Consider the following 13,690-nt stretch of genomic DNA (forward strand, 5'->3'; position numbering starts at 1 on the left):
CTTCTTGGCAGTAATTAACACAATTCTTTCAACAGTCATTCATCCCTGAAGCCATCTTCTTGCATGATTAGCCAGACTTGTAATAAACAAATGGCATCAGCAGGTAAATTTGCAGTCTTGAATGCTGATGAGATGTCACACAGTTACAGTTAGGCAGACTGGCCCTGGATCAGTATAAAGAGGCAATTACAGACCCCCTACTGGACTGGGGTACTGCTGAGCAAGCATCTGATATGTAACATGAGCACATAACTCCCATTCTTCTACTCATGTTTGTCACAAGCTATACCTTTGCAGACTGACTGTGTATAGCATTTGACCACATTAGATATATACAAGGATGACGTTATGATCTATTTCATCCCAAGACATTAATTGAAAAGGTTATAATGTAAATATTTCCAAAATCTTCATTATAGGGTACTTTCTACTGGGAGGTGGCTGCTCCAAACCCCTAAATTTTAACTTGTGAAAATAATAATTTTTTATCATGTTGTTTTAAAAAATACATTTTGATTTCTTTCAAATATTTAGAGTTATTATGAGTTTTCTTTTATTAAAAATGTATTTAAAAATGCAGTCCCATGTTTCACGTCACTACCGAAACATAAAGAGTTTTAGTTAATAGGCGGAGCCTAATTTAACCACACCCTGCATTTTAGAGCAGGAGGTGAGACTCCATCCCTGTCCCTCATGGCCACATAGTGAGCAGTAAGATTTCATTGTTTTGAAGTAAATGTGTCCCAAAGTCTGAAAATCAGTGTGTAACATTAAGAATTGTCACTACCGAAACACACATTTTCTACCATTAAAAAAGTCCTTGTCCCCCTGGTCTCGCCCTTTCCCAGGCACCATCTTCAGGGCCATTCCGTTACTTTATTAGCTCAAGTGATGGGTGTTAGATGAGCCCTCGGAGGGCCGAGGGGTCGAGTAAACACAAGTGTCGACTTGAGCTTACCCAGAAATCACTGCGACTTGACGTGCCTTCCTTTTCAAACCAGAAAATAATGGCAGACAAAGTTGTTTATATGTTGCTCAGCTTCCACAACTTTGATCATATGCCTGACATTGTCACTAAACTCCCTATTAGTACTACAACCTAAATCACACTGATAACAGTATCCATCATTTTAGGCACAACCTTGGAGCTGATCTGAGGACTCCACTTAGTGTCCAAAAACTTGGCTGCCTGTCAACATCCACTGACCCCAATTCCCAAGCTACAAGCTGAGTTAGCCCATGTCAGCCAGAGATGAGGAAAGCCTCATTTACTTCATGTGCAAAGAAGCTAAAAGGTGCTGAAGAGGTTTCCAGAATCTACTTGGTGAAAGGTGTCGCTCTGAGACTGAGTAAGTGAGATGCCAAATGTGGTGACTTGCTAATCATCAGCCCTTAGAGATTCCCAGCTTCTTTGGAGTCCGTAGGTCAAAAGTAAGTCACACTGCTAAAAACAGTAGTAGAAGCTATTTCGAAGCCTGAGTTTTGTTGATACTTTTGTCCAGAAAACACATGAGCAAGTCTGTTTGAGATCACTTAACAGCTTGATGCCATTTGAAGTAAGTATGATGAAGGCAAACTGTTAGCACCATGTTCATCAATGCGCTATAGGCTTCCATTACTACCTTAGCCTTGTTGCTCCAGTCCAAAACTAAAAATCAAACTTCAGACACCAAAGTTTTGTGGCTGATTGACTGAGCTTGGGCAGAGGGAATTTTTGTACATTTAATTTTTCAACCAACTATTCATTCAGCAGAAAGAAAATGGCCAAATTGGTGTTGTACTTCATTGTTAGGTATTTTCCCCGCAACCCAGAAGGATAAGCGGCTTAGAAGATGTGTGTGTGTGTGTTAGGTATTTTACACATTAATATGAAGCCTAGTCTTAGCCGAAATTTGACTTGGGCTAGTTTGACTGGATCCCTTGAAACTCAATGGATTTCACAATACTGCTAAAAATTTAGAATCCAAAAATGTGCTGTGCAAACAATACAGGAGATACTTTACAAAATGTAGTTGTTATATGTAAGTATTTTCAAAAACACTGTGAACCAATAAGCACTGAAAGTAAAGCTAGACTTCACCAACAGAAAACTGCATATCACTGTTGTACAACCTCGATGATGTTTGCCTCAGACCCAAACATTAGATTCTGACCTTAGACATGAATATTTTCAGTCAGCACTGAACTTTGAGGCTAACGTTGAGCTCTGGGTGTGATTACTATTTGCTTGAGAGACTGGTTCAGGCTAGTTTGATGCCAATGTAGTCCAGCAAGCCTTGTAGCTTGTAGAAATGATTTGGGTCAGATTCATCTGTGTTATTCTTTATGACACGAAATATAATAATACTCAAGGATGATAATGGAATTTCTAGTGGAATCTTATAGTAATTTGAGACAATGACTGTAGTTTACTATGGGGCACTGCATAAATTCAATAGATTACTATAAAAGGGATACTATTCTAATAATATAGATTGTAGATTACAGTAACATATAATTTCTATTATGTTACTACAACAGCTTTATAAGGTATGTATAAAGGGTCACAAAACAATGACTGCAAGTCTCGAATAAGTTCCTATGTCCTCACCAGGACATGCAGCTTGAAACATGTGACTGCTGAGCAAGGTTTCTTTTAACCTTTGGTAATTCAGTGACATAACAACAAGAATAAATATCCCTGACCTTTACAGGATATCAGCAGAAACGTACAACCAGAGATTTAAAGATACGTGTAAGAGCAGCCCTCACTTAGGCCCACACAAAACTGATTTAAGACAAAATCCGTACACTAATCCAGTGTGTACATGGTATGGGTTTTACTTTGATAGTTACCATAACAACAGTCCATAACAGTCTAAAACTGGAGTGACCGGAATTGATTTGTCCCCACTTAAGCTGATATAGATCTGAAGAATTGTGTAACTTGGGAAATTGGACTTCTGTATTTGTAAACATTGATTGATTAATAATTAGACTTACTTTTAGGTACTTTAAGCAGCTTCATAATCTCATGGTGGACAAAAACTGTAACCACATTTGGGGTGGTTTAATTAACCTCCACCTAAAAAGTAATTTTAATTTTAATTTAATTTAATTTAATTAAATTTAATTAATTTAATTTTGTCTATAAATGTGCTAATTCAGGTTAAAAGATCAAACGTCTATGAATTCACCTATGAACTGTTTATCTGCTTTAAAGAAGGCCTGAGGGAATCCCCTGAAGGGGAAAAAGTCTGTGGTTCTGTTCGTTTTGCATATATATGTATCAAATATGGAATGCCATTTTATTTTCAGCATTTTTTTATTTACTCGATTTTCCCATTATCCCAAATGCAGTCCATCAGCCAAGACATATTCCGTGTCTTAAGTTATTTGTTTTCTATAAAAATCGAGAAAACTATGTTGCATAGTAAGTGTGTGTCTATGTAACCCATAGAAATCAGTGCCACATCATCCTTATCAATGTGTAGAGTGACCTCTGCTGGAGAAACAGGATACACATTATAAGCTATAAGCTTCCATTGCTTGTTAGCTACATTAGCCTCGTAACTTCAGTGCATGACAACTTCAGGCACTAAACAGGTCTCAGCTGACCAGCTACACTGAAGTAATTTGGAAAACTGCAGAAATGTGATTTTTGGCCAAACCATCACTTTAAGGCCTTAAACATTTAATATAATACCTAGATATTATTACCTAAGTTGTGCTTCCTAACAGTCAGCAGTAAATTTTCCCCAAAAGAAAAATGTCTTCATTAACAGAGACATTCCACCTAACTTTTAAAATGAATTGGAATTTCAGTTGCTAGCCTGGCCTTCTTGTTCAACATCAGTGCCTGACCTCATATATGCTCATTTGACTAAATGGGCACAAATTCCAACAGACACACTCCAAAGTTTTGTTGAAAGCCTTCCCAGAACAGTGGGGGCTGTTATAGTCACAAAGTCCATATTAAAGCTCATGGTTTTAGAATGGGATGTTGAACGAGCTCATACAGGTGTGATGGTCAGGTGTCTGCATACTTTTGGCCACATAGCAGTTCTCCACCACAACAAGATTAAAAAACATTTTAGGCCAAAAGTCTCTCTCAAAACTATCGGCAAAATGTCTCGGGCATCAGACAGCGCAGTCTTAACCATTAGTGTGAAAACTTTCTGTGTGAAACATAAGTATTAATGTAAAATCACTGAATTCTGAGCGATTCTTAGAATTTCACTGCAATAAGACAAAAATCTCATTCTAAGCTATTCTTACGTAAATATTATTCAGAAAATTCCAGGGTGAGATGAGCCAGGCATCAGTGGATTGTTTCTCAGGTGCAGAATTTCAACAATAGGAGAAAATTGCTAAAGTTTCATTCTGATTAAAAAAGGGCTTTAACTATGTCTAGGAGAAGTAAAGGAGATCCAACATTTAATTTCTCTGGGGTGTTCTCTAAAAAGCTTTAGTTCTGTACTAGATTTAATCTCTGTCGAAGTGTGTGTCTATGTAACCCATATAAATCAGTGCCACATCATCCTTATCAATGTATAGAGTGGCCTCTACTGGAGAAACAGGATAGTTTCCTCATTAGTGCTGCTCGTGAAAACACGCTCGACCCTTTTTGGCCAGAAGGTAAATAATTTAGCAAGGGAACAAGATAAAGGATGAAAACAGGTCAAAATCAATAAAAGCGTTTAAAAACAGCACACAAGCAAACAAGGAATGTCCAGAGTGAAGTGAAAATACTTTCACAAACCTTTATTCATAGAACATTCCAGCTGCAAATTGTTTAAAAAAGTTATAAATAGCTTTCACAGTATAATTCCAGTAGATACAAATGAAATAAAACACATTTAAAATGAAAAAGAGAGACAATCCAGTTATACAGGCTGTAATTGAGGTTTAAATTAATCTTTGTGTGGATTCACATGTACACCATCAGAAGTCTGAACACGCCATGGTTTACATGGTTTGTTGATTTTTTAAAGTGAAAATTGAAAAAGTTAACATAGTGAACAATAGTTCAGCAAATAAACAGTAATTGTGCATTAAAATGTGCAGAAGTGTGTTCTCTGTAGAGGATGCATTAATTATTTCACTGAGAAAATCTATAAAGCAAGTAATCTGACCAGGGCCGCCCAAACTTTGGCATACAACTGTATACTGTGCTAAGGCACATGATGATAAATGAAAGAGAAGTAACTTCAGTTCAGTTAGCACCCGACACTTTTCATTCACACATCCATGATTAAAAGTGCCAAGTTTGGGCGTCCCTGGTCAAACAGCGCGTGTAAACAAGTTCATCTCCTCTACAGAGAACACACGTTTTAACGCACAAGTTACAAACTGTTTATTTGCTAAACTGGAAAAAAATAAAAGCATATAATGTGGACTGTGCAAAAATTTTACTATTTTTAATTTTATATTATTTTTTCTAAAACGTTGAACTCAATAACGACAAATAAACAGAAACTGTGCACGGAAGTCTGCAGAAAAATATATAAATTTCCCTGTAGAGGACGTGTTAACTTACTTTCACTTAGAAAATCAATAAAACATGTACTTGGACAGGTGGTGTTCCAAACTTTTTGCAACTGTGAAGATATCACAACATACAGTTTGTTAATCATTATGAATACTGATCTTTACAAAAGGCTACAATATGCAAATGAGCCTTCTAACCAAGCACAACATTTTTACTGTGGGAAGTGAGCATTTTGACCAATCACAGTTCCAGAGTCTTGTTTCTGTGGGTGTTCAGATGAATCAACATATTCAAAGTACGAAACACAACAACAGTGAATTATTTTGGTCAACATAATGCAGGACAATCTTTATCAATGACACTGATTGACCCGTGCATTTTTGTTGCAAGGCGTATCACAATCACAATATACAGCAATATAATCCCAATACTAGTATTTTGTCCAGATTGTACAGCCCTGTGCAGCTGGAGTATGCGAGTATGATAGAGGAGGAAAAGTGATATGTGCAGGACTGTTTGCGCCAAATCACGGTAAGCAAAATGGCAAGTTACAGCAGGATGAAAGATGCCCAGACATTCCTAAGAAGCTGGCAGGTAATGATGCCCTTTTATATTAATCAGAGGTCAGTCCTCTTGTTTCTCATACATGGTTGGGGAATACTGTCCACAGATCAGTGTAAAAGACAACTAGACAACCTACCGAGCAACTAGCCTTGACCTATCACCTAGATCTTTTACAGTTCCTCATGTGCAACAGTCAGGCTTCTTCTTCCTCCCCTCTTCCTCATAGTCTTCCAAACACACAGTAGGCGACTTGACCCGTGCCTGTTTTTGGATGATGGATGGCAGGACCAGCTCAAAAAGTGTCTCAAACAGCGAGTCCACATTGTAGCCTGTCTTGGCACTCGTCTCAAAGCACATCTTCTCCGCTAAAGGGCTGGTGCCTTCGTCCAGGGTTTTGTAGAGGATTATGCGGTTATACAGTGCCATGGCGTCCTCCCGGTGAACCTGCTTGTGAATGGTAGGGGTGTGTGGAGGGGTTGGGCAAGAAGGGGCAGCTGAAATGCCAGATTCCTCCGGCCCAACATCCTCAGGGGTTACGACCTGGGCGTACGAGTCTGTGAGGTCAGCCTTGTTGCCCACCACAGCGAAGAGGCAGTCACTGTTGGCAGAGTCTGTAAGAGAAAGGAAGCGTTCCTCCAGCTGCAAGAGGCTCTGCCAGTTGGTGACGTCGTAGGTGAGAATGATGGCGGCTGCACCGCGGCAGTACATGGAGCCTAAGCCGTGGAACTGCTCACGACCTATGAAGGAGCAAAAACTGGGAGTCAAAATGGGTTGAATTGTACACTTGGTGTGCTGCATATGGAGCCCCCATGAGCCAAGGGTCCAACAAAAATACAAAGTAGATACATGTGTCCAAAAGCGTCTAGAAACCCCTTTTAACTAGAGACAGCAAATTTAAGGCGCACCCACTGCTGACATGGGCATTCACATACACCTGTATACTTTCCATAGAAAAGCATCACCTGTACAATGACCCTAAGGTCACCATACCCAATGCCAAACGTCAGACTTAGGGGTATAAAGCCCCCCAACACTGGTCTGTGTAGCAGTGGATCTGTGTTCTTTGGAGTGATTGAGCTCCATCCAATATCTTTGGGATGAGTTAGAGTGGAGTTTGGGATCAAGAACTGATCATCCAACACCAGTACTTGACCTCACTAATGCTCTTGTGACTGAATTCAACCAAATCCTCACAGCATGTCCCAACATCTAGCTTAAAGCATTCCCAGAAGAGTAGAGGCTGTAACTGCAACAAAGAGGTACAAACTCCCCATTAATAGCCTTTTCTGAAGAAATACTGGCTGTGGTTACATCTAATGTCAAATAATATAAAACATATCAGAATGCCAGTTATTTACTGCAGTACTGGCAACACATCACTCTCCAAAAATGGCCAACGTAAAGACAAAATCCAGCAGAAAATTCAGGCTTCAAGACAGCTGCTACTACTATTTTACCTATGCAAAGTACTTTTGTCCACTGATGACCTTAAACTTGGAATTTTGTCCATTTATATAGATAATAGCAGTGGTCACCAACACTGTACCTGCAGATCTAACTTCCAGACTTTAGCTCCAACCCTAATCAACCCCACATGACCTATATAATTATTGCCTTCAGATGTCCTTCATTAGCTGAATGAGGTGTGTTAGTCTTGGGTTGAAGTGCAGAAAAGTAGATCTACAGGAAGGTGGGCTGGTTACCACAGTCATATGGTGTTGTAAACCAAATAAACAAAGCCTATTTACCACATAAACAAGTCTAAAAATCATCATATCGCAGAAGTAGAAGTTAGAAATGAAACACTTGGCTGACTGACTACATTTGGTCTAAGGGACGAACCATGTAGATGTATTTTTAGCTGAACCCCTGCTTCGATACTGTGTGTAAAAAAAGGATCTGATTCTGTACACACTCACTCAATTTCATTCTCTTCATGACTTGATCACTGATAGCAGCAACTGGCCTGACATACTTACTGGCCTCGCTTATAATCCCAACTGTTCGATATCTCCAGCAGCTTCCAGCAGAGAACTAACCAGCATTTTAGTACCAAGTAGCCCAAATCTGGTTATTCATTTAATTAAACTGAAGGAAAGACAGAAGTAGTCCTTTTTTAGGTTTTTATCATGATTAACAAAACCAATATGACTCACAATCACTACAGTAGATAAGACAGAAGAATATAAAAGAAAGTGGAATGTTTTACACTGAAGACATTTAAAAACTACAGTTTGGGAAAATCAATGAACTCCTGATCAGGGCACAAGCAGGGCAGTGTCTCAAGACAGCTGGGTGCTGTGATCAGATACCAAAGCCATGCAGTATCAGCTGAGCTGTACAGTCTGAGTCACGCATTCACTGAAATGCCCACGGCAACCACAGTAATGCTCAAATCAGATTTCTTTATTTCTAATTCAGTGATACTTTTACTCCTTACTAACAGGAACAGTTACTCTGAGAAGCAATCAGCAGCAAGCAATGAACTGCACGTTCCTACACCTCAAGCAAAGCTCCTCTGCTAAAAAGGAAATACAGAGATACATATCTAAAATTACATATGATCCCAAGAACACCATATCTACAGTAAAGCATGGAGGTGGGTGCATCATGATTATGGGGCTGCTTCTCTGCAAACCATACTGTGGCGTTACACGTCAATGAAAGATACATGAACGGAATGATGTATTGGAACATATTAGAGTGAAGAAGCCAAGAAACTGAATCTGGGAGAAGATTCAACAGTGACTCCAAATGTACAGCAAAATAACACAAGACTGGTTTCTAAAAAAGAAAGTAATGGCCTACACAATGTTCTGACTCAAATCCTAAAGAAAATGTATTGAGGGTTTGAATTTGTGGGTCCAACAGAGGGACACTTGTAACCTTGGGGAACTGAAGAATGGGCAAAAACTGAACCACAATGTGGCAAAAAAGCTAGACATCTAGAAGCTGTAACTGCCAACAACAGCTTTGCAACAAATACAAATGTTATTAATGTGGTGTTAATACTTTTTTCCTTCCAATTTCATTCTTAAACATATAGTTGATTATGCTTATGAATAAATAAGTTTAGTCCATATTCGCGAGTACAAAATCGAAGGACATTGTGTGTAAATTTGACACGGATAAATGCACTGAAGGTACATTAAATAACAAAAAGAGTCAGAATACGTTTTAAAATATATTTCAAGACACTTTTCTCAAGCCAGTAATCACTGATTTGGTGTCAACACTGTACTGTTAGCTATGACAAAAGGACAAAAGCACATTATAGAGCTGAAAACCTGAATTTTATAGATGACAGTTTGTTGTAGCTGCAGCTCAAAACTAAAGAAGCAGACTTGGGACATTAAGTTTGCTTCATCTTAACTGATAAACTATATTTGGGTTAAAGGTGAAATTGATTTTCTTTAACTTGCTTTAACAGGAAGTGCCCCCTTTCATGAGACGTCACCACCCATGATGCAACATATTAGGAACAACTTTATTTAGCACACTTTTGGAGCTCTTTGGCAGTCTCATTTCAGTGTTGTAAAACCAGTCCTACATGTGGCCTACTGTTGTTTTAAAAGGGGTTAATAGTGCTAGATTGGTGTATTTTTATTTGCAACTATTCAGTGGCTTATTTACATCAACTGGCTCAACTTATCCCACTCATAGGTTCGACTTACTCCTCATAAGCTGTGACAAAAGTCTTTTTTTCAAATCTACTTAATCAGAGCTGCCCAAACTTATTAATTAATTCTAATTTTCCTTTCAAATGTTTAATTTGTAAGCATTTTTGTGAGAAAACAATATAAGTATTAATTAAAAGCTCAATTTGAAACCTACCTACCTTCTTTAGTTCTTTACTGTTTTTTTCTTTTGAGCTATGTTTGGGTCTTGGTTGCCGTCTATGCCCAGCACTGTAAGGTATTATTTAATATCAGCGTGCAAAAAAATTCAATCAGAAAGTGACTAATGAAATGAAAAAAAAGCAAAATTGCTCAACTTGCCCGGTTCACTCTCTTGTGTTTTGTGAAAATACAGTTTTTCAGTCAACTAATTGGATACGTGGACAATAACCTGTTTTAACACTGGACACATGAAAGTGTAAGTCCCTGACCTTTATATTTCCAACATTTCACAAGCTGCTAACTCATGGCTTTTCACAGCCATACAGTAAGAAGGAAAGTTGTCTGGTGAAAGATGAGATTTTCCCTGTTCTTGTTTTCTCAAGACCCTGTAAAGAAAAGTGGCTGAGGAAAGCATAAACGAGGACACAGGCAGTGAACCTGTGCTCAAATTCAAGATCAGCACTAAATCAGCCCTAAATGACTCCTCACACAGTTACAAAGTAGTTCTGACTTCTCTTTAAAAGGAGCGTAAACCATATTTAGACTATTTTCTTCTTATGTATTCGATCAGCCATGTTCAGTGCACAACGTTTGAGTATTTTTGCACTGGAGCTACAAGGCTAATATTGGTAGGTAGATTTTGGGTGACCAAACTAAAGGGGAATTCCACCGATTTCTCTAAAGTTCTCCATAATTCAGTTGTTAGGATAGAAATTCGGAGTGATTTGATGTGAAATAGGTCTAATTCAATTGTGGAGAAACTTACCAACACAACATAAGTTTTCTCTGGGGACTATTTTGCCTTAGAACACCTTTCATGTATCCTTCCACCATGAATGGAGTACAGTGGAAATGCATTGGTTAAAAACACACTTTAGACCAAAACTTTATCACACAACTGCCGTGAAATCAGTTTCTCAGACCTCAGGCAACACATTCAAAACCATTTCATGTAATTATTTCTGGGTGAGGGAGCTTCTAGAGGTGGACGTCTGGTTCCCATCACCACCACTGTGAACAATACTGACACTAAGTTTATCTAGAACAGAGAATTTCACACCAAACCACTCTGAATGGCTTTGTTGACATGTTGGCATTTAATTTTTCAGATTTTGAAAATCAGTGGAGTTCCCCTTTATTGTTTAGCTACATTAAATAAGTAAACTTCAGACACCAAACATGTCTTGGCTGATGGACAATATAAAGGTAAGAAGAAAACTGAATTTGCCTTTTCAGTGAAATACTCATTTAAGCCACTGGTCATCTAAAGAGCCTGAAGTAGCATAAAGGAACTCCTTTTATGTGAGCTCTAAGCCTAATGCTGGGGTCATTTGATTTGAAGGGGAATCACGTGTAGAAGACCACCAAGATGTCTGAGAATGCTCTGGAAATGAGCCAATGCTCTATAGATATTCATGTTATGCTCTTATTTTGAAGTGTTTGGTGGGCTTTTTTGAAAGTGGCACTCGAACGGCGGTCGTACAAACCCAAAACAAAACGCTACCCAGAAGAACTGCATGCTGTAACTTTAGTAGCGCCTTCTCGACTCAGCTGCTTATTCGTGTTTTCTGTTCCACCTTAAACAGTGCAGGAGGTCCGTTCCTGTCTCTGTACAGGCGCCAGTGTAGCTACCTTTTAAGGTGGAACGGAAAATTCGAGTAAGAAGTCAATTTCAGCCTCGTTAAAAAAGTTAGCAAACATCTCGAAAACGTCTCAACTGTGGACGTAACTGTTACCTGCGGTGTCCCAGATAGAGATGTTGTAGGGACCCCACTGCTTCAGGAAGAAAGCTCCTCCGACTGTGCTCAGAGTGTCTTTAAAGCTCCTCTCGGTGTACCTGTGCAGCAGAGACGTCTTCCCCACGTTCATGTCGCCCAAGATGACCATTTTAATGTCGGGTTTTCTCATTTTCCTCGCTGCAGGCATCGTAAATGTGTGAATGGAGCTGGTGTAAGGCTGCGGTTACAGTCTCAGTCTGTAGGCTGACTCCCTCTGTAATCCCTCCTTTCTCTAAAAGGCGAGTGGTGGGAGTTCAGAGATGAGAGTTCCCGCTTTGGTGGCTTAACCTATCCACTTTGCCTGTCTATCAGGTGGTCTCCGCTTTTGGCACGTATTGTAGGAAAACAACAAAGCTGAGAGTCTCATAAGAGCTGCTCACGGGCTGCACTGAGACAGACGCGCTGCTTCTCCACAGCAGCCGCAGAGGTTTATCCCAGACTCGGTGGGAAGTTGGTGATTTTGAAGAAATGACACGGGGAACTCACGAGGCGGACTGCACGCCCGCTGAAAAAACAAAAATTACGCCATCTGGCATGTGTCCGTGACGTCACACCGCGAATTTCTCACACATGACGAAGCACATTTTTTCTAGGTGATGAAAATCCAAGCGGTGGGGAATGAGCTTTTATGGCAAAACAGAAAACCATTATTTAAACACACTTAAACAAATCCTGTGTTAAAAGTGTGACCCCAGAGGAAAGAAATATTCTAAATGAGGTCCAGTTTGAAGTCAGAGTGAGACTTGAGACATTTTCTCCTGTTTCTGATATTTGGCTCCTGAGAAATAATAACCCTCAGATTTTCTCACTTTGATCAAAATGTTGTCGCACATGTGGTTTAACTCTTGTGTCTAACTCATCTCACCCCAGTCTCTGAGTAATATTTCCATAAGTGTAAGATCTCTTCATTTTCTTATAGGCCTCTATTCTGTTACAGAACTCTTTCAGCACTCCATCATTGTAGGAGAACTTGTGTTTTTATCACTCATCAGCAGAACTTCTCACATCCGGCACTCTTTATTCTTCTCCCTTTAAAAAAAAAAAAAACCTCCACATGGAAAACTCAAAACCTTCCCCTTTTTTATAAATTTCTATGTTGTATGCACTGTTAAAAGTTTCAAAATGTGCCCAATCCACACCGCTCACATATAAAACCAGCCCGTTTGGAATTCACTGTTCTTGTGATGTCACAAACTACAATGTACAGGGTGATTCAAAAAGATTAATCCGATTTCAAAGCGCCATATTTTTACAACCGTGAGGCGCCTAAGAACCAATCACATAACAACTGAAAGAGGGGGTCATAGAGTTTCTGACTGTCACCAGTACATGGCTCCCTTCAGTCTACAAAAGTGTTTTGCGTTCTCCACTTCAATAAGAGTGAATCCGTCATAACTGTGCAACGTGATTTTCGTCAGCAGTGAACCTCCAACAGCTCAGAGCATTCGTCGTTGGTTCCACAACACTGGATGATCTCCGAAATCGCATTGAAAAAGCCATGAGCACAGCGACACCCGACATGCTCAATCGAGTATGGGATGAATTTGACTACGGTGTTGATGTGGCCCGTACAGCTGGAGGAGGTTCATATTGAGCACTTGTAAAATTACATAATAAACTTTATGCTCACTTAAACTGTTTACAATATACTGCATTGTTCTGTAATGATTTACAAGTGAAATAAATCATTTTAAAATCGGATGAATCTTTTTGAATCACCCTGTATTCTCATATAAGGAGCAGTTTCAACTCCATTTATTAGCAGCACGTTTCCTTGTATGACACGGCTCAGTCATTTCATATCACAACAAACACTACTTGGTAAACCATGGCAAGTCTTGGCAAAGTGTGGTAAAACCGAAATGTGCTTTCTGAATCCACAAGTGACCGTTCATCTTCAAAAAGAACAGCTATAACAAACTAGCTACGTAAAGAGGCAAGCACAGGTAAATGGAGCACACTGATCTATCCGCCTATTCAGCCTACAACACTTTAGCTCCGCCCATTAATGTTGAAGTTATAAGGAGTGTTTAGGCCTG

At 39.3% G+C, this 13,690-nt stretch overlaps 1 protein-coding gene across 2 annotated transcripts; it reads right to left on the bottom strand.

Annotated features, from left to right (window-relative positions):
* Positions 1 to 4,623: 4,623 nt before the first annotated feature.
* LOC118797849 (ras-related protein Rab-20-like) lies at positions 4,624 to 12,933 on the bottom strand. Of its 2 annotated transcripts, none has more exons than XM_036557126.1 (2): positions 11,604 to 12,933; positions 4,624 to 6,771 (listed from the first exon to the last, which is right to left on the bottom strand). In XM_036557126.1, exons 1-2 carry the CDS (start codon positions 11,797 to 11,799, stop codon positions 6,215 to 6,217), a joined length of 753 nt encoding a protein of 250 aa, XP_036413019.1. In that variant the 5' UTR covers positions 11,800 to 12,933; the 3' UTR covers positions 4,624 to 6,214. The 2 variants fall into 2 exon arrangements, with proteins under 2 accessions (XP_036413019.1, XP_036413020.1); XM_036557127.1 differs by having other exon boundaries at positions 4,629 to 6,771; positions 11,610 to 12,933.
* Between the last annotated feature and the right edge of the window lie 757 nt (positions 12,934 to 13,690).

Source organism: Colossoma macropomum, unplaced genomic scaffold, assembly GCF_904425465.1.
Source record: "Colossoma macropomum unplaced genomic scaffold, Colossoma_macropomum, whole genome shotgun sequence".
NCBI lineage: Eukaryota > Metazoa > Chordata > Actinopteri > Characiformes > Serrasalmidae > Colossoma > Colossoma macropomum.